General features: G+C 55.7%; 1 protein-coding gene across 2 annotated transcripts in view; it reads left to right on the forward strand.

Annotated features, from left to right (window-relative positions):
- Positions 1-24,825, forward strand: part of Dync1h1 (dynein cytoplasmic 1 heavy chain 1) — a 102,477-nt gene that overhangs the window by 59,724 nt on the left and 17,928 nt on the right. The window contains exons 47-78 of one of the 2 annotated variants that reach the window (XM_042696924.1): positions 63-277; positions 383-587; positions 2,260-2,433; positions 2,518-2,637; positions 2,750-2,870; positions 4,767-4,962; positions 5,343-5,460; positions 5,546-5,761; positions 6,624-6,836; positions 6,952-7,079; positions 7,392-7,545; positions 10,195-10,341; positions 10,430-10,580; positions 10,712-10,965; positions 11,046-11,180; positions 11,320-11,414; positions 11,529-11,703; positions 11,912-11,987; positions 13,416-13,576; positions 13,745-13,856; positions 13,935-13,995; positions 14,081-14,204; positions 14,293-14,406; positions 15,039-15,209; positions 15,356-15,573; positions 15,668-15,771; positions 16,390-16,601; positions 17,391-17,544; positions 17,955-18,097; positions 18,204-18,372; positions 18,450-18,577; positions 18,662-19,025. In XM_042696924.1, coding sequence (XP_042552858.1) covers positions 63-277; positions 383-587; positions 2,260-2,433; positions 2,518-2,637; positions 2,750-2,870; positions 4,767-4,962; positions 5,343-5,460; positions 5,546-5,761; positions 6,624-6,836; positions 6,952-7,079; positions 7,392-7,545; positions 10,195-10,341; positions 10,430-10,580; positions 10,712-10,965; positions 11,046-11,180; positions 11,320-11,414; positions 11,529-11,703; positions 11,912-11,987; positions 13,416-13,576; positions 13,745-13,856; positions 13,935-13,995; positions 14,081-14,204; positions 14,293-14,406; positions 15,039-15,209; positions 15,356-15,573; positions 15,668-15,771; positions 16,390-16,601; positions 17,391-17,544; positions 17,955-18,097; positions 18,204-18,372; positions 18,450-18,577; positions 18,662-18,790 — 4,893 coding nt within the window. In that variant the 3' untranslated portion in view covers positions 18,791-19,025. Of the gene's footprint in view, positions 1-62; positions 278-382; positions 588-2,259; positions 2,434-2,517; positions 2,638-2,749; positions 2,871-4,766; positions 4,963-5,342; positions 5,461-5,545; positions 5,762-6,623; positions 6,837-6,951; positions 7,080-7,391; positions 7,546-10,194; positions 10,342-10,429; positions 10,581-10,711; positions 10,966-11,045; positions 11,181-11,319; positions 11,415-11,528; positions 11,704-11,911; positions 11,988-13,415; positions 13,577-13,744; positions 13,857-13,934; positions 13,996-14,080; positions 14,205-14,292; positions 14,407-15,038; positions 15,210-15,355; positions 15,574-15,667; positions 15,772-16,389; positions 16,602-17,390; positions 17,545-17,954; positions 18,098-18,203; positions 18,373-18,449; positions 18,578-18,661; positions 19,026-24,825 lie in introns of those variants that run through there. The other variant, XM_042696925.1, reaches the window with a different exon arrangement.

Here is a 24,825-nt window from a genome sequence, read left to right on the forward strand (position 1 = left end):
GTGGTGTGTTAATGGTGTCGCGTTGCAGGGGCCAGTAAGTCACAGCGCTGTGTTACCCTCAGGTTCCTGGGCTCTTTGAAGGAGACGAGTATGCTACCCTGATGACGCAGTGCAAAGAGGGCGCCCAGAAGGAGGGCCTGATGCTCGACTCCCACGAAGAGCTCTACAAGTGGTTCACCAGCCAGGTGATCCGCAACCTGCACGTGGTGTTCACCATGAACCCGTCCTCAGAGGGGCTCAAGGACCGGGCAGCCACCTCGCCCGCCCTTTTCAACAGGTACCCACCTCCTCGGGCTCTCGGTCGGTCAGTCAGAGCAGTCTGTTTCCTGCCCGGGACAGACCATTCTTGGGAGCTGTTTTGACAGAGGGGCTTCCTTTTCAGGTGCGTGTTAAATTGGTTTGGTGACTGGTCCACGGAAGCACTGTATCAAGTTGGCAAAGAATTCACCAGCAAAATGGACCTGGAGAAGCCTAACTACATGGTGCCAGATTACATGCCAGTGGTGTACGACAAACTGCCCCAACCCCCCTCGCACCGCGAGGCCATTGTCAACAGCTGTGTGTTCGTCCATCAGACCCTTCACCAGGTGTGTGCGGTTTTGAGATCAGTGGTAAAAAATAAGTAAAACAAAAGTGGTTTTCTAAAAAGCCTTTAGGCTGGGTGCTGGTGGCTCATGCCTGTAATCCTAGCTACTCAGGAGGCTGAGATCTGAGGATCGCAGTGCAAAGCCAGCCTGGGCAGGAAAGTCCGTGAGACTCTTATCTCCAATAAACTATTAGAAAATCAGTAGTGGTGCTGTAGCGCCAGTGATAGAGCGCTTGCCTTGAGCTGAAGAGCTGAGGGATAGCACCCAAGCCCAGAGTTTAAGCCCCGTGACCAACCAAAACCAAATAATAAATAAAAATTAAAGCGCCTTTCGGGAGCCATCACTACTGAAGAAATTTTTGTTTCCCACTTGTTCTGTCACCTCTCCAGTGAGTCATCCTCCCTGTACCAGGCTCTGAATCCAGAGGCGGTGACACTCGCTGCCCTGCCCCCCACCACCTTGCTCTAAGGGCTGTACAATCAAGGGGATGGCTGCCACCCACAGACTGCCCCTAGAAATGTACAATCACTGCTGTAATCTCTGTAACAGACAGTCCACCAGAAAAGTTCTCAGAAGCTACTCACAGATGGAGTGCACCTGTGGCCCGTGATGCCTGCAAACATCTCCACTGCTCTGCCTCACACCAAAACCATTGATCACAAAGAGCCTGTTCTTTTTTGTCGGTCATGGGGCCTGAATCAGAGGCCTAGGCGCTGTCACTCAGCTCTTCAGTTCAGCTCAAGGCTAGCACTCTACCACTTGAGCCACAGTGCCACTTCCAGCTTTTTCTGCTTATGTGGTGCTGAAGAATCAAACCCAGGGCTTCATGCATGCAAGGCAAGCGCTCTGCCAGTGAGCCACCTTCCCAGCCCCAAAGAGCCTGTTCTTATATCATTCTTATTTTGGTTTCCATTGCAAGTAAGTAGTAAAAGGTAAGAAAGGATTGGTGTCTACCTTTAATAGCACATGCCTAGGGGCTAGGAAGGTGGCTCAGTGTTAGAGCGCGTGCCTTGCATGCATGAGGCCCTGGGTTCAATTCCTCAGCACCACATAAGCAAAAAGAAAAAAGCCGGAAGTGGCGCTGTGGCTCAAGTGGTAGAGTGCTAGCCTTGAGCTGAAGAGGTGAGGGACAGCGCCCAGGCCCAGAGTTCAGGTCCCATGACCAGACCCAAAAAAACAAATAGCACATGCCTATAATCCCAGCACTCAGAAGGCTGAGGCAGAAGAATCACAAGTTCAAGGCCAGCCTAGGTTGCATACCCTATTTCAAAAAAAAATAGAGAGGGAGCATGAGGAGGGTTGACATCGTAATTGTTTGGAACCCTTTCTCATTAAATCTGCCTCTGAGATTAGCATAATTATCATCCTCAGTTAGCTAAATTTAAGGCAAAACTTAGAAGTTTAGGGGCTTCTCAGTGCTGAAAGTGGATAAGCGAAGCCCAGCTGAGCGTGTGGTGCCTGGAGACAGGACTGCTTGTCAGGGCAGTTGGTTCACACCGCAGTCTGTTAAGATGCAACTGTCAGCTAAGCACTGGTAACTCACGCCTGTAATCCTAGCTGCTCAGGAGGCTGAGATCTAAGGATCCAAGTTCAAAACCAGCCTGGGCAAAAAATGAAGTAAAACACAGAGACGATGCAGAGTATGAAGAGATTTTACTTTGTTTTCTGAAAGGCTAACGCTCGTCTGGCGAAGCGAGGGGGCAGGACCATGGCCATCACACCCCGCCACTACCTGGACTTCATCAACCACTACGCCAACCTGTTCCACGAGAAGCGCAGCGAGCTGGAGGAGCAGCAGATGCACTTGAACGTTGGGCTGAGGAAAATAAAGGAGACAGTAGACCAGGTAGAATGGGGCGCAGGCCTCCCCGCGGGCTGCATGAGACCCCTGCGGCTCAGGGTGGTCGCTGCGTGTTCCTTGGTTCCTTAGGTAGAAGAACTGCGTCGGGACTTGAGGATAAAGAGCCAGGAACTAGAGGTGAAGAACGCGGCAGCCAATGACAAGCTGAAAAAGATGGTGAAGGACCAACAGGAGGCCGAGAAGAAAAAGGTACTTCCTTTTATTCCAGGAAGCTGGCCTTGGGGCTGGACACTCCCATGAGAAGCGGGGAAGCTGTACGTTGGTCGGCGAGGTTCACAGCAGCGCCATCTTTCCTCTCCAGGTCATGAGCCAAGAAATCCAGGAGCAGCTGCACAAGCAGCAGGAGGTGATTGCTGACAAGCAGATGAGCGTCAAGGAGGACCTTGACAAGGTGGAGCCTGCTGTCATTGAGGCCCAGAACGGTATGTAGGTGCTGCTCAGCTCTCCAGATGGCACTGAAGCCTTTCCAAACTCTTAGGATAGTCTCCATCTTACAGTAAATCTCCTGACATTAGCCTGCCTGTACCACCGTGAAAAAAATGTGCCTTCTCCACCCCCCCCCCCCCCCCCCCTCGGTCAGTCATGGGGCTTGAACTCTGGGCCTGGGCGCTGTCCCTCAGCTCTTCAGCTCAAGGTGAGCACTCTACCACTTGAGCCACAAACACCACTTCCGGTTTTGTAGTTTATTGGAGATAAGAGTCCATGGACTTTTCCTGGCTGGCTTTGAACCGCCATCTCCAGATCTCAGCCTCCTGAGTAGCTAGGATGACAGGCGTGAGCCACCGGCGCCCGGCTAAAAATGTGCCTGCTTTCTAAAACACATGGTGCTGGCGGGGTTTATCAGTCCCTGACTTGAATTTCATGAAGTGTCATGGTCCGTGTCACCCTCATGTAGTGATTTGAGTGTGTCTGGCCTTGGCTTGCAATGCTTTATTTATTTAAGTGGAGATAGCACACGTGCTCATACATGCCTGGGGAATGCTGGAGTAGGACACTGCTTTGAGTTTGCACTTCACCCAGTGATTAAGAATGGCCTGCACCAAAGCTGAGCGCCAGTGGCTCACGCCTCCAATCCTAGCAACTAAGGGCCGAAATAGGAGGATCGCAGTTCAAAGCCAGCCCAGACAGGAAAGTTGATGAGACACTCATCTCCAGTTAAACATACCAGTAAAGCCAGAAGTGGTGCTGAGGCTCAAGTGACAGCTCACTTTGAGCTGAAAAGCTCAGAGACAGTGCCTAGGCCCAGAGTTCAAGCTTCACAACTGACCACCCCCTCCCCTCAAAAAGTGGCCTTAAGGTCTGACTGTGGCTGAGGTAAAGCATTCTCCTAGCCTGGTTCCATCCCAAGCACAGAATGCGGGGACAGGACTGCTTGTGCTTCCTTGCCGCTCCTTGTGCTTGGTCTCATCTCAGCACTCATTTGTGGGAGGCAGGAGGATTGTGAGTGTGAGACCAGCGGGAGCTACTAGTGAGGTCCAGACCAGCCGCAGATGCGGGACTAAGACTGTGTATCAGAAACCCTAAAGGAATGAATGATTGATTACATTAAAATTGTTTACTTTTGCCAAGTGTGGTTGGCCCACACCTATAATCCCAGCTACTTGCAAAGACGAATATGAACAAGATTTCAGTCCAAGGCCGGTGGGCAAAAGTTTTGTGAGATTCCATGCCAACAGGAAACAGCTGAGCACGATGGCACTTACAGCTATAATCACAACTATAGCAATAAGAGTGAATAGTGGAATCATAGTTCAAAGCCAGCCTATCACAGATACACAAGACCCTCAAGTGCAGTTAGAACAAAAAAGCGTATCTCCAGTGGTAGAGCACCTGAGTTCTAACCCTAATCAAAAACGAAAGGTCAGCATGAAGGTTAGGATGTGTTTGTGACTTTAAGTATCACTATTTCACACTACTGTGAAATTTGAAGTTTATGTAATCGTTCAATCAAAAAAATGGCTATATTAAAAAAAAAAAAGTGAGGTGCTGGGAACGTGGCTCAGTGGTAGAGCGCTTGCCTTGCATGCATGAGTCCCTGGGCTCGATTCCTCAGCACCACATAAGCAAAAAGAAAAAACCAGAAGTGGCACTGTGGCTCAAGTGGTAGAGCACTAGCCTTGAGCTGAAGAGCTGAGGGACAGCGCCCAGGCCCAGAGTTCAGGCCCCACGACCGGACCTAAAAAAAAATAGTGAAAGGTCAGAGTCCACGGGCTCTGACCCCAGCGCTGTGCGTGTCTGCCTCCTGTGGGAGTCAGCGCCAGCCTTGGTGGCTCATCCTCACCTCGCTGTGCGCTGTCCCGTCTTGTCCACGTCTGCAGCTGTGAAGTCCATCAAGAAGCAGCACCTGGTGGAAGTGCGGTCCATGGCCAACCCTCCTGCCGCCGTGAAGCTGGCTCTGGAGTCCATCTGCCTGCTGCTGGGCGAAAGCACCACGGACTGGAAGCAGATCCGCTCCATCATCATGCGGGAGAACTTCATCCCCACCATCGTCAACTTCTCTGCTGAGGAGATCAGGTGTGCATGCCGCAGTGCCAGTGCCCAGCTGGCATGGAGGAAGCATGCCCATGTGCTGGCGGCGTCCTGGTATCCAGCGGCTCTGCGTGGCTAGCGTTTACTTCAGGCTGCCCGGCCATCTCTGGTGCCTCAGAGCAGCAGGCAGTGTGGACTACACTAATCCTGCAGGCATCCGTCCTGGGAGCAGCTGTGAGGACACAGCCCCTGGCGGGGGCCACCCACCTGCGGCCCCAAAACCAGCCCAAGGCCTAGCATGCAGCTTTGGCAGCACAGCCTACTGCTTTTTCCACCCAAGACAGGGCTAAGCCAGAACCATCCAGGTGGGAACTCAAGTCCTTTTTATCCTACACACACTTAGAAAGAAAATTCCTCTTTTCCAGTGATGCCATCAGGGAGAAGATGAAGAAGAACTACATGTCCAATCCAAGTTACAATTACGAGATTGTCAACCGGGCCTCCCTGGCCTGTGGCCCCATGGTAAAATGGGCGATTGCACAGGTAAGCATGCAGCCGGCAGCTCCCGGAGATAAGGACCAGCCCTTCCTGTCACTTGCAAGCACAACTGTGGACTCTCCCATCACAGCTGAATTACGCAGACATGCTGAAGAGAGTGGAGCCCCTGCGGAATGAGCTGCAGAAGCTGGAAGATGATGCCAAGGACAACCAGCAGAAGGCCAACGAGGTGGAGCAGATGATCCGGGACCTAGAGGCCAGCATCGCGCGCTACAAGGAGGAGTATGCCGTCCTCATCTCAGAAGCCCAGGCTATCAAGGCCGACCTGGCAGCCGTTGAGGCCAAAGTAAGCCACTTGGCCTCCTGCAGCCTGCACGTACCTGAGACTAGCCCTCAGCCTCCCCGAGGGAGTCTGGGAACTGGGAACTGTGCACATGAACTTGAGCTGCACAGGCCTTGTTGGTCTCCGTGGGTCTCTGTGCTTGTTGGGGTCTGGCTTATTGCTTGGCAGTGTTAATTAGATTGCTTGACAGTCTAAAGCCAGCAAGTCCTTCTCCTTCTGTCTGTTCTCCCACTTATTTTTGTTGTTGTTGTTGTTGTTTTTTGTTGTTTTTTTTTGGGGGGGTGGTTCTGGTCGTGGGGTCTGAACTCTGGGCCTGGGTGCTGTCCCTCAGCTCTTCAGTTCAAGGCTAGTGCTCTACCACTTGAGCCACAGCGCCACTTCCGGCTTTTTTCTTTTTGCTTATGTGGTGCTGAGGAATCGAACCCAGGGCCTCTGGCATGCAAGGCAAGCGCTCTACCACTGAGCCACCTTCCCAGCCCCTGTTCTCCCACTTTTTAAAACTTCTTTTCTGGGTCTCTTGTCCATGCTCTGTCCCACCCACTGCGTCACTCGCCCACTTCCTCTTTCCAGTTCTCAAGAAAAGCTCCTTGGTCTTCTGCCACTGGTGTCATCTGTTCCCTTTGGATACCCCCTTTTGTCCCACATCTCGGGCCCCTCCGTCTCAGGCTAACAGTGAGCCCTGTGCTCTGAGGAGAGACCAGCCCGGGACGGCCATGGTGGAACTTGGCTGTCATTGCTGGAGCATGCACAGCAGAAACCCGCTGCTCACTTGCATGGGCCTGCGCACCTTGGCACGCCTCTTCTGAGGGGGGTGTTGGGGGCACGCCCAATGTGCCACTCCCTGAGCACCTCTAATGGTTTGTAGGTGAACCGGAGCACTGCTCTCCTGAAGAGCTTGTCTGCTGAACGGGAACGATGGGAAAAAACAAGTGAGACGTTCAAGAACCAGATGTCCACCATTGCCGGGGACTGCCTGCTGTCGGCCGCCTTCATCGCCTACGCCGGGTACTTTGACCAGCAGATGCGGCAGAACTTGTTCACCACCTGGTCTCACCACCTGCAGCAAGCCAACATCCAGGTGACTGGCTGTGGGGAGCTCCAGGGTGGTGGGAGCCACTCACTCCGAGTGTTCACTTGAGAACAGTCGCTGTCTGTAGCTGAGTAGGGGGGAAGATAACCAGCTCCCTTCTCAGTTCCGCACAGACATCGCGAGGACTGAGTACCTCTCCAATGCTGACGAGCGTCTGCGCTGGCAGGCCAGCTCCCTGCCTGCCGACGACCTGTGCACGGAGAACGCCATCATGCTGAAACGCTTCAATCGGTAGGAGCCAGGCATTGTGTGCGCTCACCCTTTCCATTCAGAAAGCACTGGTAGAGGACTGGGAGGTGGGGAGGGGTGGGGCATAGTTCTTCCATTCCTAACCTTCTCGTTCCTTCCCATTCCTTCCCAATCCTAGTCTTCCCTGAGTTGCTCTGCTCATCACAGCCCTTCTTGAGAAAGATAACTTGATTTTAGCATCCAGCATCAGTAATCCTGGAATTACCTAGAAACCACTGAATGGTCTGATAATAGCCTTTCTTCCCTCCTGGCTGGTCAGGCCATTTCACCATTCCTCTGTCACCTCATCTGCAGGTATCCGCTGATCATCGATCCCTCCGGGCAGGCCACGGAGTTCATTATGAATGAGTACAAGGACCGGAAGATCACACGGACCAGCTTCTTGGATGATGCCTTCAGAAAGAATCTGGAGAGTGCACTGAGATTTGGGAACCCCCTTCTGGTCCAGGTTTGTGATTACACTGAATTCCTATCTATATCTCTGTCTCAGTCTCTTGTCAGTCTGTTTATTGGCCCCTGAACTTGAATTCAGGGCCTTGGCACTGTCCTCTACCTTGAGCCACAGCTACACTCTGGCTTTTTGAAGTTCATAAGCATTTCATAGAGGAAAAAAAAAAAGTTTCATAGAAATCAGGCTCTGGTGGCTCACATCTATAATACTAGCTACTCAGGAGGCTGAAATCTAAAGATTGCAGTTCAAAGATAGCTCAGGCAGGAAAGCCCATGAGACTGTCATCTCCAATAAAAATACTCAGAAAAGGGGGCTGGAAAGGTGGCTCAGTGATAGAGTACATGCCTTGTTGCATGAATGGGGTCCTGGGTTTGATTCCTCAGCACCACATAAGCAGAAAAAGCCGGAAGTGGCGCTGTGTCGCAAGTGGTAAAGTGCTAGCCTTGAGGTGAAGAGCTGAAGGACAGTGCCCAAGCCCAGAGTTCAGGCCCCACTACCAACGACAACAAAAAAAGGGGGTGGGGCGGCTGGGAAGGTGACTCAGTGGTAGAGCGCTTGCCTTGCATGTATAAGGTCCTGTGTTAGATTCCTCAGCACCACATAAGCAGAAAAAGCTGGAAGTGGCACTGTGGCTCAAGTGGTAGTGCGTTAGCCTTAAGCTTATTTGCTGAGGGACAGCGCCCAGGCCCTGAGTTCAAGCCCCAAGACAGGCCAAAAAAGTTTGATACTTTCCTGCCCAGCCTGACTTTGAAGTCAATTATCAGACCTCAGACTCCTGAGTAACTAGGATTACAAGCATGAGCACCCAACTATGTTTGAATTCTAAGACCAGCTTCCAAGACTGAATTTCTTTTAGGCTTGTAGTTAGGTCTTAAAACTCCATGGTACAAGCTGGGCGCCAGTGGCTCACGCCTGTAATCCTAGCTACTCAGGAGGCTGAGATCTGAGGATCCCGGTTCAAAGCCAGCTGGGGCAGGAAAGTCCGTGAGACTCTTATCTCCAATAAACCACTAGAAAACCAGAAGAGCACTGTGGCTCAAGCAGTAGAGCGCTCGCCTTGAGCTGAAGAGCGCAGAACAGCACCCCAAGCCAAGTTCAAGCCCCACGACCGACAAAAATAAAAAAAAACTACATGCTACAAACATTGATATTTGAACTTTTACAGACTTGTTATCAGAGCAAGGGTAAAGTTTGAAGTTGCTCTATAAAATTTAAATTTAGGGGCTGGGAAAGTGGCTTAGTGGTAGAGTGCTTGCCTAGCATGCATGAAGCCCTGAGTTTGATTCCTCAGCACCACATAAGCAGAAAAAGCCAGAAGTGGCCCTGTGGCTCAAGTGGCATAGTGCTAGGCTTGAGCAAAAGCAGCTCAGGGACAGCGCCCAGGCCCTGAATTCAAGCCCCAGGACTGGCCAAAATAAATTTTTTTAAAAAATTCAAAAATCCAGCTGGGCATCAGTGACTCATGCTTGTAATCCTAGCTACTCAGGAGGCTGAGATCGCAGTTCAAAGCCAGCCCAGGCAGAAAAGTCTATGAAACTCTTTTTTTTTTTTTTTTGCTGGTCCAAGGGCTTGAACTTGTCCCTGGGCTCCTTTTGCTCAAGGCTAGCACTCTACCATTTGAGCCACAACACCACTTCTTGGCTTTTACTGCGATTAATTAGAGATAAGAGATAAGAGTCTCTAGGATTTTCCTGTCTGAGCTGCCTTTGAACCAGGATCTCAGCCTCTTGAGTAGCTAGGATTATGGGGTTAAGCCACTGCTCCCAGCTCTGTGAGATTCTTATCTCCAGTTAACCACCAGAAAACCAGAAGTAGCCTGTAGAGCCACTAGCGTTGAACAAAAAAGCTCAGGGACAAAGCCGAGGCCCTGAGTTCAAACTCAATGACCAACCAAAAATAAATTAACAAAAGCCGTGTTTGAATTTAAAATTCTATTCAGAAAGTCTGAAAAAAACTTCTTTTTTGGTCCGTCGTGGGGCTTAAACCCTGGGCCCTGGTACTGTCCCTGAGCTCTTCAGCAGCTCAAGGCTAGCTATACCACTTGAGGCACAGTGCCACATCCAGTTTTCTGGTGGTTAATTGGAGTTATGGATGTTCTGCCCAGGCTGGCTTTGAACCGCAATCCTCAAATCTCAGCCTCCTGAATACCTAGGATTACAGGCGTGAGCTACCAGTGACCAGCTGATTTTTCTTTTTAATTGGTGCTGAGGATGGAACCCAGGGCCTTGTGAATTGCATGTGCTAGCCACTCTGCCACTGAGAGCTATATCCCCTCCCTAGTGCAAAAACTGAGAGAGAGAGAGAGAGTGTGTGTGTGTGTGTGTGGATCAGAGCTTGAACTCAGGGCCTCACACTCTTTCTTGGCTTTTTTGCTCAAGGCTGGTACTCAACCACTGGAGCCTCATCTCTACTTCCTATTTGTTTGAGGTGATTTTACTATGTAGCTTGGGCCAGCCTTGAACTTAAGATCCTCCAAGTACTAGGATTATAAGTATGTGTCAATTTTAATCTTACCTCGATTTAAGTAAGTCCATGTGGCTCCTGGCGACATGTGAGCCAGTGCGCAGGTATGGGTGGCTCGGTGGCTCCTGGCTGGTGTGCTTGTCAGGGGGAGGAAGGTGATGTCTGTTCACTCACTTGTTACAGGATGTGGAGAGCTACGACCCAGTTTTGAATCCAGTACTGAATCGTGAAGTTCGGCGCACAGGAGGGAGGGTGCTGATCACCCTTGGTGACCAGGACATAGATTTGTCACCGTCGTTTGTCATCTTCCTGTCCACCAGAGACCCCACGGTAAGCAGTGAGACGCCTCATGTGCGACGTGTGCAGGGTGGCTTTGCAGCCGACTTGACGGAGGCCATTGTGCCCTCTGTTTGGGCAGGTTGAGTTCCCACCGGACCTGTGCTCCCGGGTCACCTTTGTGAACTTCACCGTCACCCGGAGCAGTCTGCAGAGCCAGTGTCTCAATGAAGTGCTGAAGGCAGAGAGACCCGACGTGGACGAAAAGCGTTCTGATCTTCTTAAGCTTCAAGGTAGGATACACAGTGGAGGCTCCACTTGGAGCAGGGAGGCCACCCACCGACTTCGTGTTGACCTTTGGAGCACTGCTTTTCCTCGGATGAGCGTAGGCATCATAGCAACCTGCGTGTCTTGATCACTTTAGGGGAATTTCAGCTCCGCTTACGCCAGCTGGAGAAGTCTCTGCTACAAGCACTGAACGAGGTGAAAGGTCGCATCCTGGATGATGACACAATCATAACGACCCTGGAGAACCTCAAGCGAGAAGCTGCTGAGGTGACCAGGAAGGTGGAGGAGACGGACATCGTCATGCAGGAGGTGGAGACAGTGTCACAGCAGTACCTGCCACTGTCCACCGCCTGCAGCAGCATCTACTTCACCATGGAGTCCCTGAAGCAGGTGACTGACGCACATCCTCGGCTTGTTGGGGAGATGGGGAGGGGGAGGGGGACTGACAGTCGTGCCCACCTTCCTTGCAGATACACTTCCTCTACCAGTACTCCCTGCAGTTCTTCCTGGACATCTACCACAATGTGCTGTATGAGAACCCAAACCTGAAGGGGGTCAGTGACCACACACAGCGCCTCGCCACTGTCACTAGGGACCTCTTCCAGGTACAGCACTCAGACACTGTGTGCCTGCGGGCGGGACCAGAAGACCCACTGTGCGCTAAGGGCGGGAACGGCAGCGGCACTGCGCATGAGTGGGCCCAGCGCCTCTTCAGGACGTGAACGCTTCCTCCTCTGTCCACAGGTGGCGTTTAACCGAGTGGCCCGAGGTATGCTGCACCAGGATCACATCACCTTCGCCATGTTGCTGGCGAGGATCAAGCTGAAGGGCACTGTGGGGTGAGTCCAGCTCCCTGCTTTTGCTCTGGGGTAAAAGTCACTGCTTGCCTGCGTGCATGTCCCACTGGGATGTGTTCTTTGTTCCTCATCTTTGTGACTGACCTCTTTCTCCAGGGAGCCCACCTATGATGCTGAGTTCCAGCACTTCCTGAGAGGGAAGGAGATTGTGCTGAGTGTGGGCTCCACTCCCAAAGTCCAGGGCCTGACTGTGGAACAAGCAGAGGCCGTTGTGAGGTTGAGCTGTCTTCCTGCATTTAAAGATCTGATCGCGAAGGTTCAGGCAGATGAGGTAACTGTCCTTCCATGTGTGTCCCATGAGAACTGTGCCCTTTTCCCATTAAATGGGCAAGGAGGGAACACAGAGAGACGGCAGACACCTGGAAGACTGGCCCTAGCACCCTCCCGCGGTCAGCCCTGGCCTCCGCTAGCTCAGCAGCGGGGCGCGGCCGGGGCTCCGTCCAGGTCTGCTTCTTGCTGATGCTCTGTTGCCTCCACAGCAATTTGGCATCTGGCTGGACAGCAGCTCCCCAGAGCAGACAGTGCCGTACGTCTGGAGTGAGGACATGCCTGCGAGTGAGTGGCATCCAGGCTCCTGAACATAAAAACTGGGGTGGGGAGGGAAGCGTCCACAAACCAAAGCATCACTGGTTCCCAGGATACATTAGCACTTAAAAGAGTTAAAAAAAAAAATAGGAGGGGCTGGGAAGGTGGCTCAGTGGCAGAGTGCTTGCCTTGCATGCCTGAGGCCCTGGGTTCGATTCCTCAGCACCACATATACAAAAAAGAAAAAAGCGGAAGTGGGGCTGTGGCTCAAGTGGTAGAGCGCTAGCCTTGAGCTGAAGAGCTGAGGGATAGCGCCCAGGCCCAGAGTATAGGCTCCACAACTGGACCCCCCCCCCCCCAAAAAAAAAAAAATAGGAGGCCACTGTAGGAGATGCACCTTGAACTGTGCAGCTCAAGCTATACAGTGACACTCCATAAACTCTGTAGGAAATACCTAGGCAAATGGCTCTTGCTGGGCACCAGTGGCTCATGCCTGTAATCCTGGCTAGTCAGGAGGCTGAGATCTGAGGATCGCAGTTCAAAGCCAGCCTGGTCAGGAAAGTGCATGAGACTCTTTTTTCCAATAAACCACCAGAAAACAGGAAGTACAGCTCAAGTAGTAGAGTGCTAGTCACCTTGAGCAAAAGGGCTCAGGAACAGCATCCAGGCCCCAAGTCTAAGCCCTACAACCCCCCTCCCACCTCCCCCCCCCCAAAAAAAATCGAATGGCTCTTGATGTAGAAGAGCGAAAACCAAACAGTTCCTAATTCCTGCTCCAACTAAAAGGCCCCGCAGACATGGCGGACGGCAGAGATGCCCTCTCCTTACATATGCCTGGGCCACAACAGGCGGGCACTTGCAGAAATGACCACCCAATCTCAGGGCCCAGACTGCAGAAGGCAGAGTAGGGACATAGCCGCACCCCACAGCCAGCCACTGCCGTGTCCCCAGACCTTCCTGAGAATTCCTGGCTGTTTTGCACTGAACAGGTTGAATGATGAAAGGATCATGAATAAGCTCCATTGGTGGTGCATACCTGTAACCCCAGCACTCGGGAGGCTGACGCAGTCTGAGAAGTAGGGGTTTCAGGCCAGCCTGGGCTATATAGAGTCCCCCTGCCACAAAACAACAGGACTCTTCAACTGACACAATGCCTGCCTAACCAGCACAGGGTCCTAAGTTCAAAGCCCCATACCATCAGAGAGATGGACGGAGGGATGGTGCCTTACCTTGCTATGCGTAGCTGGTGAGGACTGGTTGCCGGGCATTGGAACAGGAAGCAGGGCGGATGCTTCCCAGGCTAGAGAGCCAGAATTGACCACGGGCTTTCTGGGGTGGAGCCTGAGCAGAGGTTGATTTGGCTACTGAGTGCCTGCCGCGCCAGTGCCCTGGGTAGAGCAGGCCTCCGGGGCAGGGTCTTGATGTCTGCCTCCCCAACCCTGGCACCCCTCCTTTCAGCTCCCATCGGACAGGCCATCCACCGGCTGCTCTTGATTCAGGCTTTCCGGCCTGACCGCTTGCTGGCCATGGCGCACATGTTTGTCTCCACCAACCTTGGAGAGTCCTTCATGTCCATCATGGAGCAGCCGCTCGACCTGACACACATCGTGGGCACAGAGGTAATGCCCTGTGCCCACCCGCTTTCCCAGAACTCGGTGTCTGCTTCCCCGTCCTCCACCGCAGCCATGTGAAGCCTCACTTCCTTGCTGTGCCCCCCCCCCCCCATGGTCCTGAACCTGCCCATCGGAAGTCTGCAGGTGAGTGTCCCACTGCCTCTTCACTTGTAGGTGAAGCCAAACACCCCTGTCCTGATGTGCTCTGTGCCCGGGTATGATGCCAGCGGGCACGTGGAGGACCTGGCAGCTGAGCAGAACACACAGATCACCTCGATTGCCATCGGTAAAGACACTTGATGGCATTGTGGGTTTGTGGGAGGCAGGCTGCAGCTGCTTACCCACACTTTCCTTCCTGCCTCAGGCTCAGCAGAAGGCTTCAACCAAGCAGACAAGGCTATCAACACGGCAGTGAAATCGGGCAGGTAGGCCTAGCTGGTTTTGCCTAAGAGCCAAAATCTGCCCATGCTGGTGGAGGCCCGTGGGTCACGGCTCGCGCTGTGTGCGCAGGTGGGTGATGCTGAAGAACGTGCACCTGGCCCCCGGGTGGCTGATGCAGCTGGAGAAGAAGCTGCATTCTCTGCAGCCCCACGCCTGCTTCCGGCTCTTCCTCACCATGGAGATCAACCCCAAGGTGAGCAAGTGGGAGGGACAGGGCTGGGCGCTTTGTGAGCTGGCTGGCTGAGCGGAGCCCTGGGTCACAGCGGTGCGCTCTCCCTTAGGTGCCAGTGAACCTGCTCCGCGCAGGCCGCATCTTCGTGTTTGAGCCGCCGCCGGGTGTCAAGGCCAACATGCTGCGGACCTTCAGCAGCATCCCTGTGTCTCGGATATGCAAGGTACAGCGTCCAGCCCTGCGCAAGGAAGTGGGTCTCTCGGCAGCGCGTCCTGGAGCTGTGCATGGGTCATTTACAGATCTGCTTCCTGTGCACACTCAGAAAGGGGCACGCCTGCACAGCCATGGTTAGTTGCAGAGCGTGGCATGTGTCCCACTCGCAGAAAAGATGGAAGCACAGTCACGTGCCACAGGGTGGCGGCAGCCTCCTCTCCCACGCCAGGACCCTGAGGCCACTCACAGCGTCTGGGTGCCTGCAGAGACTGAGGATTACAGCAGTGGGCAGAGGGGTTTACAGCAGTGGGCCTGCACGGGCTCCGTGTCCTGAATGCCACTAGATTTTGTGCCATAATCCGCTATTTTCTGGTGCATTTTTAGAAAATATGTCTTGTAATGTTCTGTTGACTGATAGTTCCTGTCTGCACTAATAGAAAGCATCCTCCTCCTCCTCCTCCTTCCCCCCCCCCCCCCCCCCCGCCCCCTTCCCCAGCCAGGCCTTTCTCTGCTGCTGCTCCGCCCTGGAGCTCACAGCGGCCCAGGCAGGGGGAGAGCTGGACGGGTCGCCTTTCTTCTCGAGCTCTCACGCACAAACCATGCTGCCTTCTGACGGCTGTCCTCCCTCACTTTCTCATCTAGTCTCCCAACGAACGTGCCCGCTTGTATTTCCTGCTGGCCTGGTTCCACGCCATCATCCAAGAGCGCCTGCGCTACGCACCCCTGGGCTGGTCCAAGAAGTACGAATTTGGAGAATCTGACCTGAGGTCAGCCTGTGACACAGTGGACACGTGGCTAGACGACACGGCCAAGGTACGTTGGCAAGGCCGCAGCTGAGGCAGGGCACGCCTAGGGAGCACCACACCACCCCGCACCTGAAGGGAGGCTCAAGGAGAGCGCTGCCAGTCGGCAGGCCCTGTGTTTGAGCGCACACGTGTAACCCAGGCTCCGCACCCCAGGGCAGGCAGAACATCTCTCCTGACAAGATCCCCTGGTCTGCGCTGAAGACCCTGATGGCCCAGTCCATCTACGGGGGGCGCGTGGACAATGAGTTTGACCAGCGTCTGCTCAACACCTTCCTCGAGCGGCTCTTCACCACCAGGAGCTTCGATAGTGAATTCAAGCTGGCCTGCAAGGTCGATGGGCACAAGGACATTCAAATGCCCGATGGGATCAGGTGCGCGCCGCCTCGGGGGGCCCGAGGGTGGCAGGAGACGTGGCTGGCGCTGCAGGGCTGCCTAACACCCGCTCCACATGTGCTGCTTTTCCAGGCGAGAGGAGTTTGTGCAGTGGGTGGAACTGCTCCCCGACGCACAGACGCCCTCCTGGCTGGGCCTGCCCAACAACGCCGAGAAGGTGCTCCTGACCACCCAAGGTGGGCGTGTGTGTGTATGTGTGTGCGTGCGTGTATGTGCGTGCACGCATGCATGCGTGTGTGTGCACGTGCATGTGTGTGTGTGCACGCATGCATGTGCGGAAGGCTCCTCAGTCCCATGAGAGCACACAGCCCGGGCCAGGGAGGACAGTGAAGGCCTGGGGTCCGCATCCTGCAGGCTGTGCTGGCCGCCTCGGAGGTGAGGGCCAGAACAGAGAAGGACAGCTGGTGGACATGGCCGAGTCCAGGGCCCGCCGAGGCAGAGCGATTTGGGGTGGTTCAGCCAGAGGCAGAGGACACCAAAGAGGCTCCGCAGCCACCAGTTCTCTGAGTTGGCAGAATAGATGTCCTCAGAGCTCTCCGTCGTGAGCCCCTCTTTCCACAGGCACCAGAGGGGCGCCGGGGCCTCGTCCTAGGGTGAGCTGTTGTCCTGTATGATCTCCCAGCCAGTGCTTCAGTCATTGACTGGACACGGGAGGAAACAGCACCACAAAGCCCGAGTTGCACGCCAGCTTAGTGCCTTTCAGACCACCCGAGCAACACTTGGGCCCTGTGGCCTTTCCATTCCGTGTCTCTTCTCTTCCATCCTCTCCCCCCCTCTGGTGGCCTGTGGCCTAGGTGTGGACATGATCAGTAAGATGCTGAAGATGCAGATGCTGGAGGATGAGGATGACCTGGCTTATGCAGAGACGGAGAAGAAGACCAGGACAGACTCCACGTCCGACGGGCGCCCGGCCTGGATGAGGACCCTGCACACCACGGCCTCCAACTGGCTGCACCTCATCCCCCAGGCGCTGAGCCCGCTCAAGCGCACGGTGGAGAACATCAAGGTAGCCGTGCAGGGTTAGCCAGCTGGGGGGAGGAGGTGCTTGAGCGGCTCCGCCTTGTGCAGCAGCAGCAGCTCATCCCAAGCTGGCAGCGAGTGGAGCAACCCTTTAGCGTTTTCCTTGCGACAAGTGGTGTCGCTTCTGTCTGTACACATAGCACATCCCAGGTAAACCCGCCCCTCCATCTCTGCCCCCGTTCCTCCCTGCTGGTAAACCAGTTTCAGCAGGGTTCACTGACCTGTTTTCATGCGTGCATGTAAAGAAGTTGATCAGAGTTGGCCTCTCCGCCTTCCCCTGGCTCCTACACTCCAGAACCTATTTTACCATCAAGGAACCTTTCGGAACTGCCAGCTCCCTAGGCTAGGCAAAGGACCTCAAAAAGGGACAGAGCCAGGCACCAGTGGCTCACGCCTATAACCCTAGCTACTCAGGCGACTGAGCTCTGAGGATCGCAGTTCACAGCCAGCCTGCACAGGAATGTCTGTGAGACTCCTATCTCCTCCAGTTAACCACCAGAAAACCAGAAGTGGCATTGTGGCCCAAAATGGTAGCGTGCTAACCTTGAACAGAGAGCTTAGGGACAGCACCCAGGCCCCAAGTTCAAACCCCCAAGTGAACCCCACTGTTTTGTTTTGTTTCTTGGTCGATCACCAAAGCAAAGTGAAGGTGGGCAGCGCTGACAGGTCACCCCAGGCTCCCATGACACTGTCAGCAGCTCTGGGCTCCTTACAAGAGTCTCCTCCCTGTGCGAACCATGGCCTCATCCTCACTTCTCTTCTGGAATATTCTTAGGATCCTCTGTTCAGGTTCTTTGAGAGGGAGGTAAAGATGGGGGCGAAGCTGCTCCAGGATGTGCGCCAGGACCTGGCAGACGTGGCACAGGTGTGCGAGGGGAAGAAGAAGCAGACCAACTACCTGCGCACGCTCATCAACGAGCTGGTGAAAGGTACTGGGCCTGCACCTGCGCGCCGGCCATGCCGGAGGCCCTGTGCACGGGCCTTCCCACACCTTGGGCTCCTCCTTTATGCCAGGTTCCTGGGTAGAGCAGTCTTGCTCCAAGTCCCATAACTTTAGGGGGTTCCAGTGCAGCAAGGGAGCACACAGTGCCCTCCATGGAGAAGGCTCTGTCGCGAGTGGGTTGGACGGGAGTGGGGTGGTGGTGGGCGAGGGCACAGGGCTGAGGAGCCCTGAGCCGCTTGGGAGGTTTTTAGCTGTGTAAACCACTCGCCCTGGGCTACTGGAGCTGAACAGACACACCCAGGGGCATCCTGGGTGCCAAGGACCCGGGTGAGAGCTGGGGGGGGGCCCACGGGGCACTGTGGGAGCTGACAGGAGTGGGTCCCTGCCTGGCTGCAGGAATCCTGCCTCGGAGCTGGTCTCACTACACCGTGCCGGCCGGCATGACGGTCATCCAGTGGGTGTCGGACTTCAGCGAGCGCATCAAGCAGCTGCAGAGCATCTCGCAGGCCGCCGCGTCGGGGGGCGCCAAGGAACTCAAGGTGGGACCGCCCGCGGGGAACGGGACGCCTGCCCTGCGGGCCGGGCCGGGCCCACGCAGCGGACACGGCTGACCGCAGCGCCTGCCCTGCGCGGCTTCTCCCACAGAACGTCCACGTGTACCTCGGCGGCCTGTTTGTGCCCGAGGCGTACATCACCGCCACAAGGCAGTACGTGGCCCAGGCCACCAGCTGGTCCTTGGAGGAGCTCTGCCTGGAGGTCAATGTCACCACCTCTCAGGGCGCCGCCCTGGACGCCTGCAGCTTTGGGGTCACAGGTGAGCTGGGGGGGGCAGCCCGGGTTGCTGTTCCCAGGTGAAGGGGGACGGCCGCCCAGCAACCTCCTCTCCCGCAGGTCTGAAGCTCCAAGGGGCCACGTGCAGCAACAACAAGCTGTCGCTGTCCAACGCCATCTCCACCGTCCTCCCGCTGACGCAGCTGCGCTGGGTCAAGCAGACGAACGCAGAGAAGAAGGCCAGTGTGGTGAGCAGACGCTGCCCTGCCCCACCCCACCCCACCCCACCCCACCCCCGCCGCGCCTCACCTCTTCTCCCCGCCCTTCCCCAGGTGACCTTACCCGTGTACCTGAACTTCACCCGGGCAGACCTCATCTTCACCGTGGACTTCGAAATTGCTACCAAGGAAGATCCTCGAAGCTTCTACGAGCGAGGCGTGGCCGTGCTGTGCACTGAGTGAGGCACCCGCGGGCTCCCCTGTGTCACAGTAAAACTCAATATTTAACACGCATTCACCCCTGGCCGCGGGGCAGCGCGGGCTGCGCTGCGGAAGGAGCAGGAGGGAGGCGGGCGGGGCGGGTGCCGGAGGCACAGAGCACGGCGGCCAGTAGCAAGCGGTGGGATGGTACAGCTGAAGTGCGTGGTTTTAGAGTGTCCACGCGGGGCTGGTTTTATGAATAAAACACTAAACACGGCTGGCTCCGTATCCGCACTCTTCTGGCGGGGGGGGGGGGGGGGCCTCGCCTGCCCTGTCACCCCGACTCCACAGGGGCCCCTCCCGGCAGCCTGTGTGGCTTTCTGCCTGGCTTGTCCTCACCCAATGGCCGCCGGACCTTGTGGGGTAGCCAGGCTTCCTGGGAGAGGCCCTGGTGCTGCCCTGGAGCCTGAATGACACCCCTACTGGCACAGCAAAGCTAGACCTGCTAATCCCAGGGCGGGGGGGGGGGGGGAGGCAGTGGCCCCAGGCCTGCCTGGCCCCCAGGAAGGGTGCGGGTGAAACGACATGGCAGCACACTGCCCGGCCCGGTGCTCACCCAGCGACCACACAAGAGGACCAACTGCCCACACAGCCCCGCCGCCCACCGCACGGACCAGCGCCCCTGAGGTGGTGGCTTTTATTTGCACTTGGGGGAGTCCTGCAGCCTGCAGAGGGCGGGGGGCACCCTGTTAGGAGAAGGGGCCGGGCACAGAGCCGCCAGCATCCACGGGCACCACGTTGGCTCTCTGCTCTCGCTACCTGCAAGAAGCAAATCAGAGCTCAGCCAGCATCCTCAGAGCAGAGCCCGCCAACAGCTCCAGCTCCGAACACCTCTGCTCCCACCCCCCCCCCCCCCCCCCCCCCCCCCCGCAGCTCAGGTCGCTCACTCCCGCTCACTCCCGCTCAGAGGCGGCGGCCCGACAGCGGCCTTCACACAGCCATGCACGGGCACGGGCACGGGTGGCCTGTGGGCCTCTGGCTTAGAACTTAACTCCTCACCAATACTGAGACCCTCCCCAAAGGCCACTAAAGACTACCACAAAGATCCCTTCTCAACAGCAGACTCCATCTGTCACCGCTTAAAAGTCCAGCCAGGCGCCAGTGGCTCACGCCTCTAATCCTAGCTACTCAGGAGGTTGACATCTGAGGATCGAGGTTCAAAGCCAGCCCAGGCAGGAAAGTCCATGAGACTCTGATCTCCAGTAAGCCACTAGAAGACCTGAATTCGCCCTGGGCGCTGTGGCTCAAGTGGTACAGAGTTCACCTTGAGCTGAAGAGCTGAGGAACAATGCCCAGGCCCAGAGTTCAAGCCCCACAACTGACCGAAAAAAAAAAAAATCCTAACTAGAGCTATAAGAAGAAAAGGCTGGGGCTGGGAAGGTGTCTCATGCATGCCTTGCATGCATGAGGCCCTGGGTTCGATTCCTCAGCACCACATAAGCAAAAAGAAAAAAGCCAGAAGTGATGCTGTGGCTCAAGTGGTAGAGTGCTAGCCTTGAGCTGAAGAGCTGAGGGACAGCGCCCAGGCCCAGAGTTCAAGCCTCACAACAGGACCCAAAAAAAGAAAAGGGTGAAAGAGAATTCAAGTCCCAGTTAGTACTGGCACAAAAAGAAAACAAAAATAAGCTAAGCACTAGTGGCTCACGCCTGTAATCCCAGCTACTCAAGAGACTGAGATCTGAGAATCACCATTCAAAACCAGCCCAGGCAGGAAAGCCCATGAGACTCTTACCTCCAGTGAACCACCAGAAAACCAGAAGTGGTGCTGTGGCTCAAGTGGTAGAGCGCTCGCCTTGCGCTGAAGAGCTGAGGGACAGCGCCCAGGCCCCATGACAGGCAAAAAAAAATTTAAAAAGCAACAGGGCAGCATCAGCCCAGAGTGTAGACCCAATAGTGGTGTGGGCACACAACAAAAACAAAAACAAACATGCACTCCTCAGCATTAGCTTACCACCTGAGCCCCTACCCCAGGTGACTTCTGGACCCTTCCAGAACCCAATCCAATCACCCCAGAACAGGCCACATACTTCTTTCTCTTAGTGCTCACAGGTTCTGCGAGCAGAAGCTGCAGCTTTCTCTTGGAGAGCGTGAGCCTGGGCGCCCTGTCTCCCTCGCTCCGGAGCCGGGGTGGCGACCGCGTGCCCTTGGCCCTGCTGGGCAGGCGTCTGCCCCCCTCAGAGGGCTGCATGGCGGCCGCGGCTGGCCACGCCCACGGTCTCCAGGCCGGCCTCCTGGCACCCTGGGGGCTGCGCGCAGCCGCGGGCAGCCTGGCCTCGCCCACGGGCTGCATGTCCACATCGCTGACACTGGGGGACGCAGAGGGCGGCGGGGCGCAGCTGGCAGCTCCCCCCAGGACAGCGGGGAGCCCCGGGGGGCGCCGCGCTTCCTCGCGCAGCCTTTCTCCCGGGCTCGGCCTCGGCGCGGCTGCGGCGCCCGCGCAGTCGCTCCGGCCGGGGCAGCGGGCCAGGTAGTAAGAATGACCAGGGTCGTCTGAGTGGCCGTCACGGGGGTCTGAAAGCTGAAGACAGAACATTGCTGCACGCGTCCACCTCCGCGGCAGAGGTGCGGCTGCACGCATGCGGCCTGGGAGGATTTTTGAGGGGGAGTGGGGATCGGACTTGGGCCTTGCGCTGCTGGCGGACTGTGCCACCCCCCCCCTCCCCCAGTCGTTGGGGCTTTGAGAGGAGAGCGCAGTGCGGTCCAGGCTGGCCTGCAGCTTGCCGCCTGCCGGACTCTGCCTCAGGACTACTGGGTTACAGCACAATTTTTTTTTTTTTGGGGGGGGGGGGGGTCCGGTCGTGGGGCCTGAACTCTGGGCCTGGGCGCTGTCCCTCAGCTCTTCAGCTCAAAGCTAGCGCTCTACCACTTGAGCCACAGCACCACTTCCGGCTTTTTTTCTTTTTTGCTCATGTGCTGAGGAATCAAACCCAGGGCCTCTGGCATGCAAGGCAAGCGCTCAACCACTGAACCACCTTCCCAACCCCTACAGCACAATTTTTTGAAGGCATTAGAGCCAATTCCCTGGCATAGTGGAGTGTGCCTGTAGTCCCAGCGACTCAGGAGGATCCCTTGAGTTGGAGTTAGAAGCCAACCTGGGAAACAGAACAAGACTCAAACTCAAGAAAAACCAGTTGTCCTCGGGCCAAGCGTCCATCAGCCAAGCCCTGCCAGCCACTGTGGCCAGCGCCCCATCCCTGCCAACCCCAAGGCTGTCTCCCTGGTGAAGGGAGACTTAAAGTGCCACACTGGATCCCAAGCCCGGCTTCCTCTGCTGTCCTGAGGTGCATCTCATGCCACCTGCTGCAGGGGCTGTTGCCAGGCACCAGCTTGAAGGCTGCCAGCCAGGGTGGCTGATGCCCAAATGTACCCAAGGCCAGGCGGCAGCCAGCTGCAGCCCACCCAGGCCCCCTCACAGAACACCGGTTCTCCTCCTCGCCCTGTCTGCAGGCAGAATCCAGAGCCTCACACAGGAAGCTCGGGGGACGCACAACTGAGCAGTGGGTGAGCCATTGCTGGGTGCTACTCAGTGTGACTTGCACGCACACCCGTGTGCACACAGGAGGAGCCACACTGTCCAGAGCTCAGCACAGAAGCTGCGTTCCAGGGCCGTCTCCCTCGGGTGGGAAACCTCACAGAGAGCTCATGGACTCGTTTCTGGTGCTGAGTTAAAGCCTGAACGCAGTGTGCTCAGAACCCAGAACGAGCACTCTGCCACGGGCCACACCCAGGGTTCCCCTCCCCACCCCCGTTTCTCTGGAGGACTGACACGCGTTCCCCAAAAAGGCATCTTTCAGCCTCTCCACCACATGCCTAGCAAACGGTTTGATCTGAATTTGGACAGAGGTGATTTTTGCAGTTGACTAACTGCAGATCTATGGTTTTGTAAAGCTCCCAGGCCAACTACTTAGTCAATAGTTTACTGTTTTCCTTTGGTTAAAAAAACAGCCGGGGGGGGGGGGGGGGGGGGACTGGGCTGGGAAGGTGGCTTAGTGGTAGAGCGCTTGCCTTGCATGCCTGAGGTCCTGGGTTCGATTCCTCAGCACCACATAAGCAAAAAGAAAAAAGCCGGAAGTGGCGCTGTGGCTCAAGTGGTAGAGCGCTAGCCTTGAGCTGAAGAGCTGAGGGACAGCGCCTAGGCCCAGAGTTCAGGCCCCAAAACCAGACCAAAAAAAAAAAAACAGCCGGGGTCGGGGCTGGGAAGGTGGCTCAGTGGTAGAGTGCTTGCCTTGCATGCCTGAGGCCCGGGGTTTGATTCCTCAGCACCACATAAGCAAAAAGCCGGATGTAGCACTGTGGCTCAAGTGGTAGAGCAGTAGCCTTGAGCTGAAGAGCTGAGGACAGCACCCAGGCCGAGTTCAGGCCCCACGACCGGACCCAAAAAAAAAAAGGAGGCCCAAGATCTTTCTCCAGAGGTCAGTTTTCAGGGGCTTTTAGCATTCCCTAGTAAGGGGGACGAAGGGGTCACAGGAACATTCTGGACACACCTCTCTCCAGATGCCTTCAGCAACAGCAAAGTCCAGGTGGTTCTTCTTGTGACAGACCTGCGGCAGGGGAGGAAGTCTTGCCTGTCTCTGTCTACTGAGGCAGGAGAGCAACTTAGCCCATGAGGGCACGCGGGGTTCCCACAGCCCGCGCCAGCATGGCTGCCATGCTGGGTCTTGTCCAGGCAAGCAGCAGCTCAGGGCCCTTAGCAGGTGTGGTCTGCGGCCCTGGATGTGAACCTGGGCCCTCTCCCAGAAAAGCAGCACCCCTCTTCCTCCCCAGGGGGAGGGACACCCAGCCCACTCCCAGAGCCAGAGGTCCTTCCCTCCTTCCACAGACAGCAGCTGAGGTCCAGTGAGGCCTCGGCTCAGGGTCTCCCCCACTAACTTCAGGCAGCCCAAGGGCATTTTCAGTTTTTTTTTGCCAGTCCTAGGGCTTGAACTCTGGGCCTGGGCGCTGTCCCTCACCTCTTCAGCTCAAGGCTAGCGTTCTACCACCTGAGCCACAGCGCCACTTCTGGCTTTTTCTGCTTATGTGGTGCTGAGGAATCAAACCCAGGGCCTCAGGCATGCAAGGCAAGCAAGCGCTCTACCACTGAGCCACCTTCCCAGCCCCACAGGTCTAGTTCTTAGCCAAGTTCTTTACAGGTGAACCAAGAGCCAGTGAGATGGACATTTCCCAGGAGTCCCCAGCATCTTCCGCCCTGCCCACCCTGCCCAGTCCCGGCACCTGGAGCCAATGACGTGCGTTTCTTGGGCGCTTCCGGAAGCTGGTCATACTGAACCCTGCCCGGATACAGGGGGCTTGGCCACGCCTCAGGCAGGCCATGGTGTCCACTTGTTCCTTAACTAGAAAAGACCAAGTTGGGAAGGACAAAGTACAGTCAGAGATCCCAGAGGCAGGAAGAGGTGGACCATCGAAGTGCCATTTGGAACTTTCTGGAGCCTTCTGTCCTCATGTGAGGCTGATATCTGAGTATCGCCGTTCAGAGCCAGCCCGGGCAGGAAAGTCCGTGAGACTCTTATCTCCAATAAGCCACTCAGAAAACGAAGTGGCCCTGTGGCTCAAGTGGTAGGGCACTAGCCTTGAGCTGAAGAGCTGAAGGACAGTGCCCAGGCCCAGAGTTCAAGCCCCACGACTATTAAAAAAAAAGCCCAGAGCCGCCCGGCTGGTGAAACCTGCCTGCAGTTCCAGCACTTAGCGGCTGAGACCAGGAAGTACCCAGTCCACAACTGGAAGCCAGACCCCAGCTCAAAACAAACCAGCCACTAGAGCCCTGAGCCTTCAGGGGTGAACGTGGCAGAGACAGAGTTAAACCTCAGCAAGACCAACTCTTCAAAAAAATGTTGATAGTTATATATGTGTGTGTGTGTGTGTGTGTGTGTTTGTATATATATGTATATACACGTATATATGTATACGTGTGTATATATATGTATGCATGTATACATGTATATATACACACACAACATTTTCTTGATCCATTCATCTACTGAGGGGCATCTGGGTTGGTTCCATATCTTAGCTATGGTAAA

The sequence above is a fragment of the Dipodomys spectabilis genome, unplaced genomic scaffold, assembly GCF_019054845.1.
Source record: "Dipodomys spectabilis isolate Male_0828 unplaced genomic scaffold, ASM1905484v1 ptg000212l, whole genome shotgun sequence".
NCBI lineage: Eukaryota > Metazoa > Chordata > Mammalia > Rodentia > Heteromyidae > Dipodomys > Dipodomys spectabilis.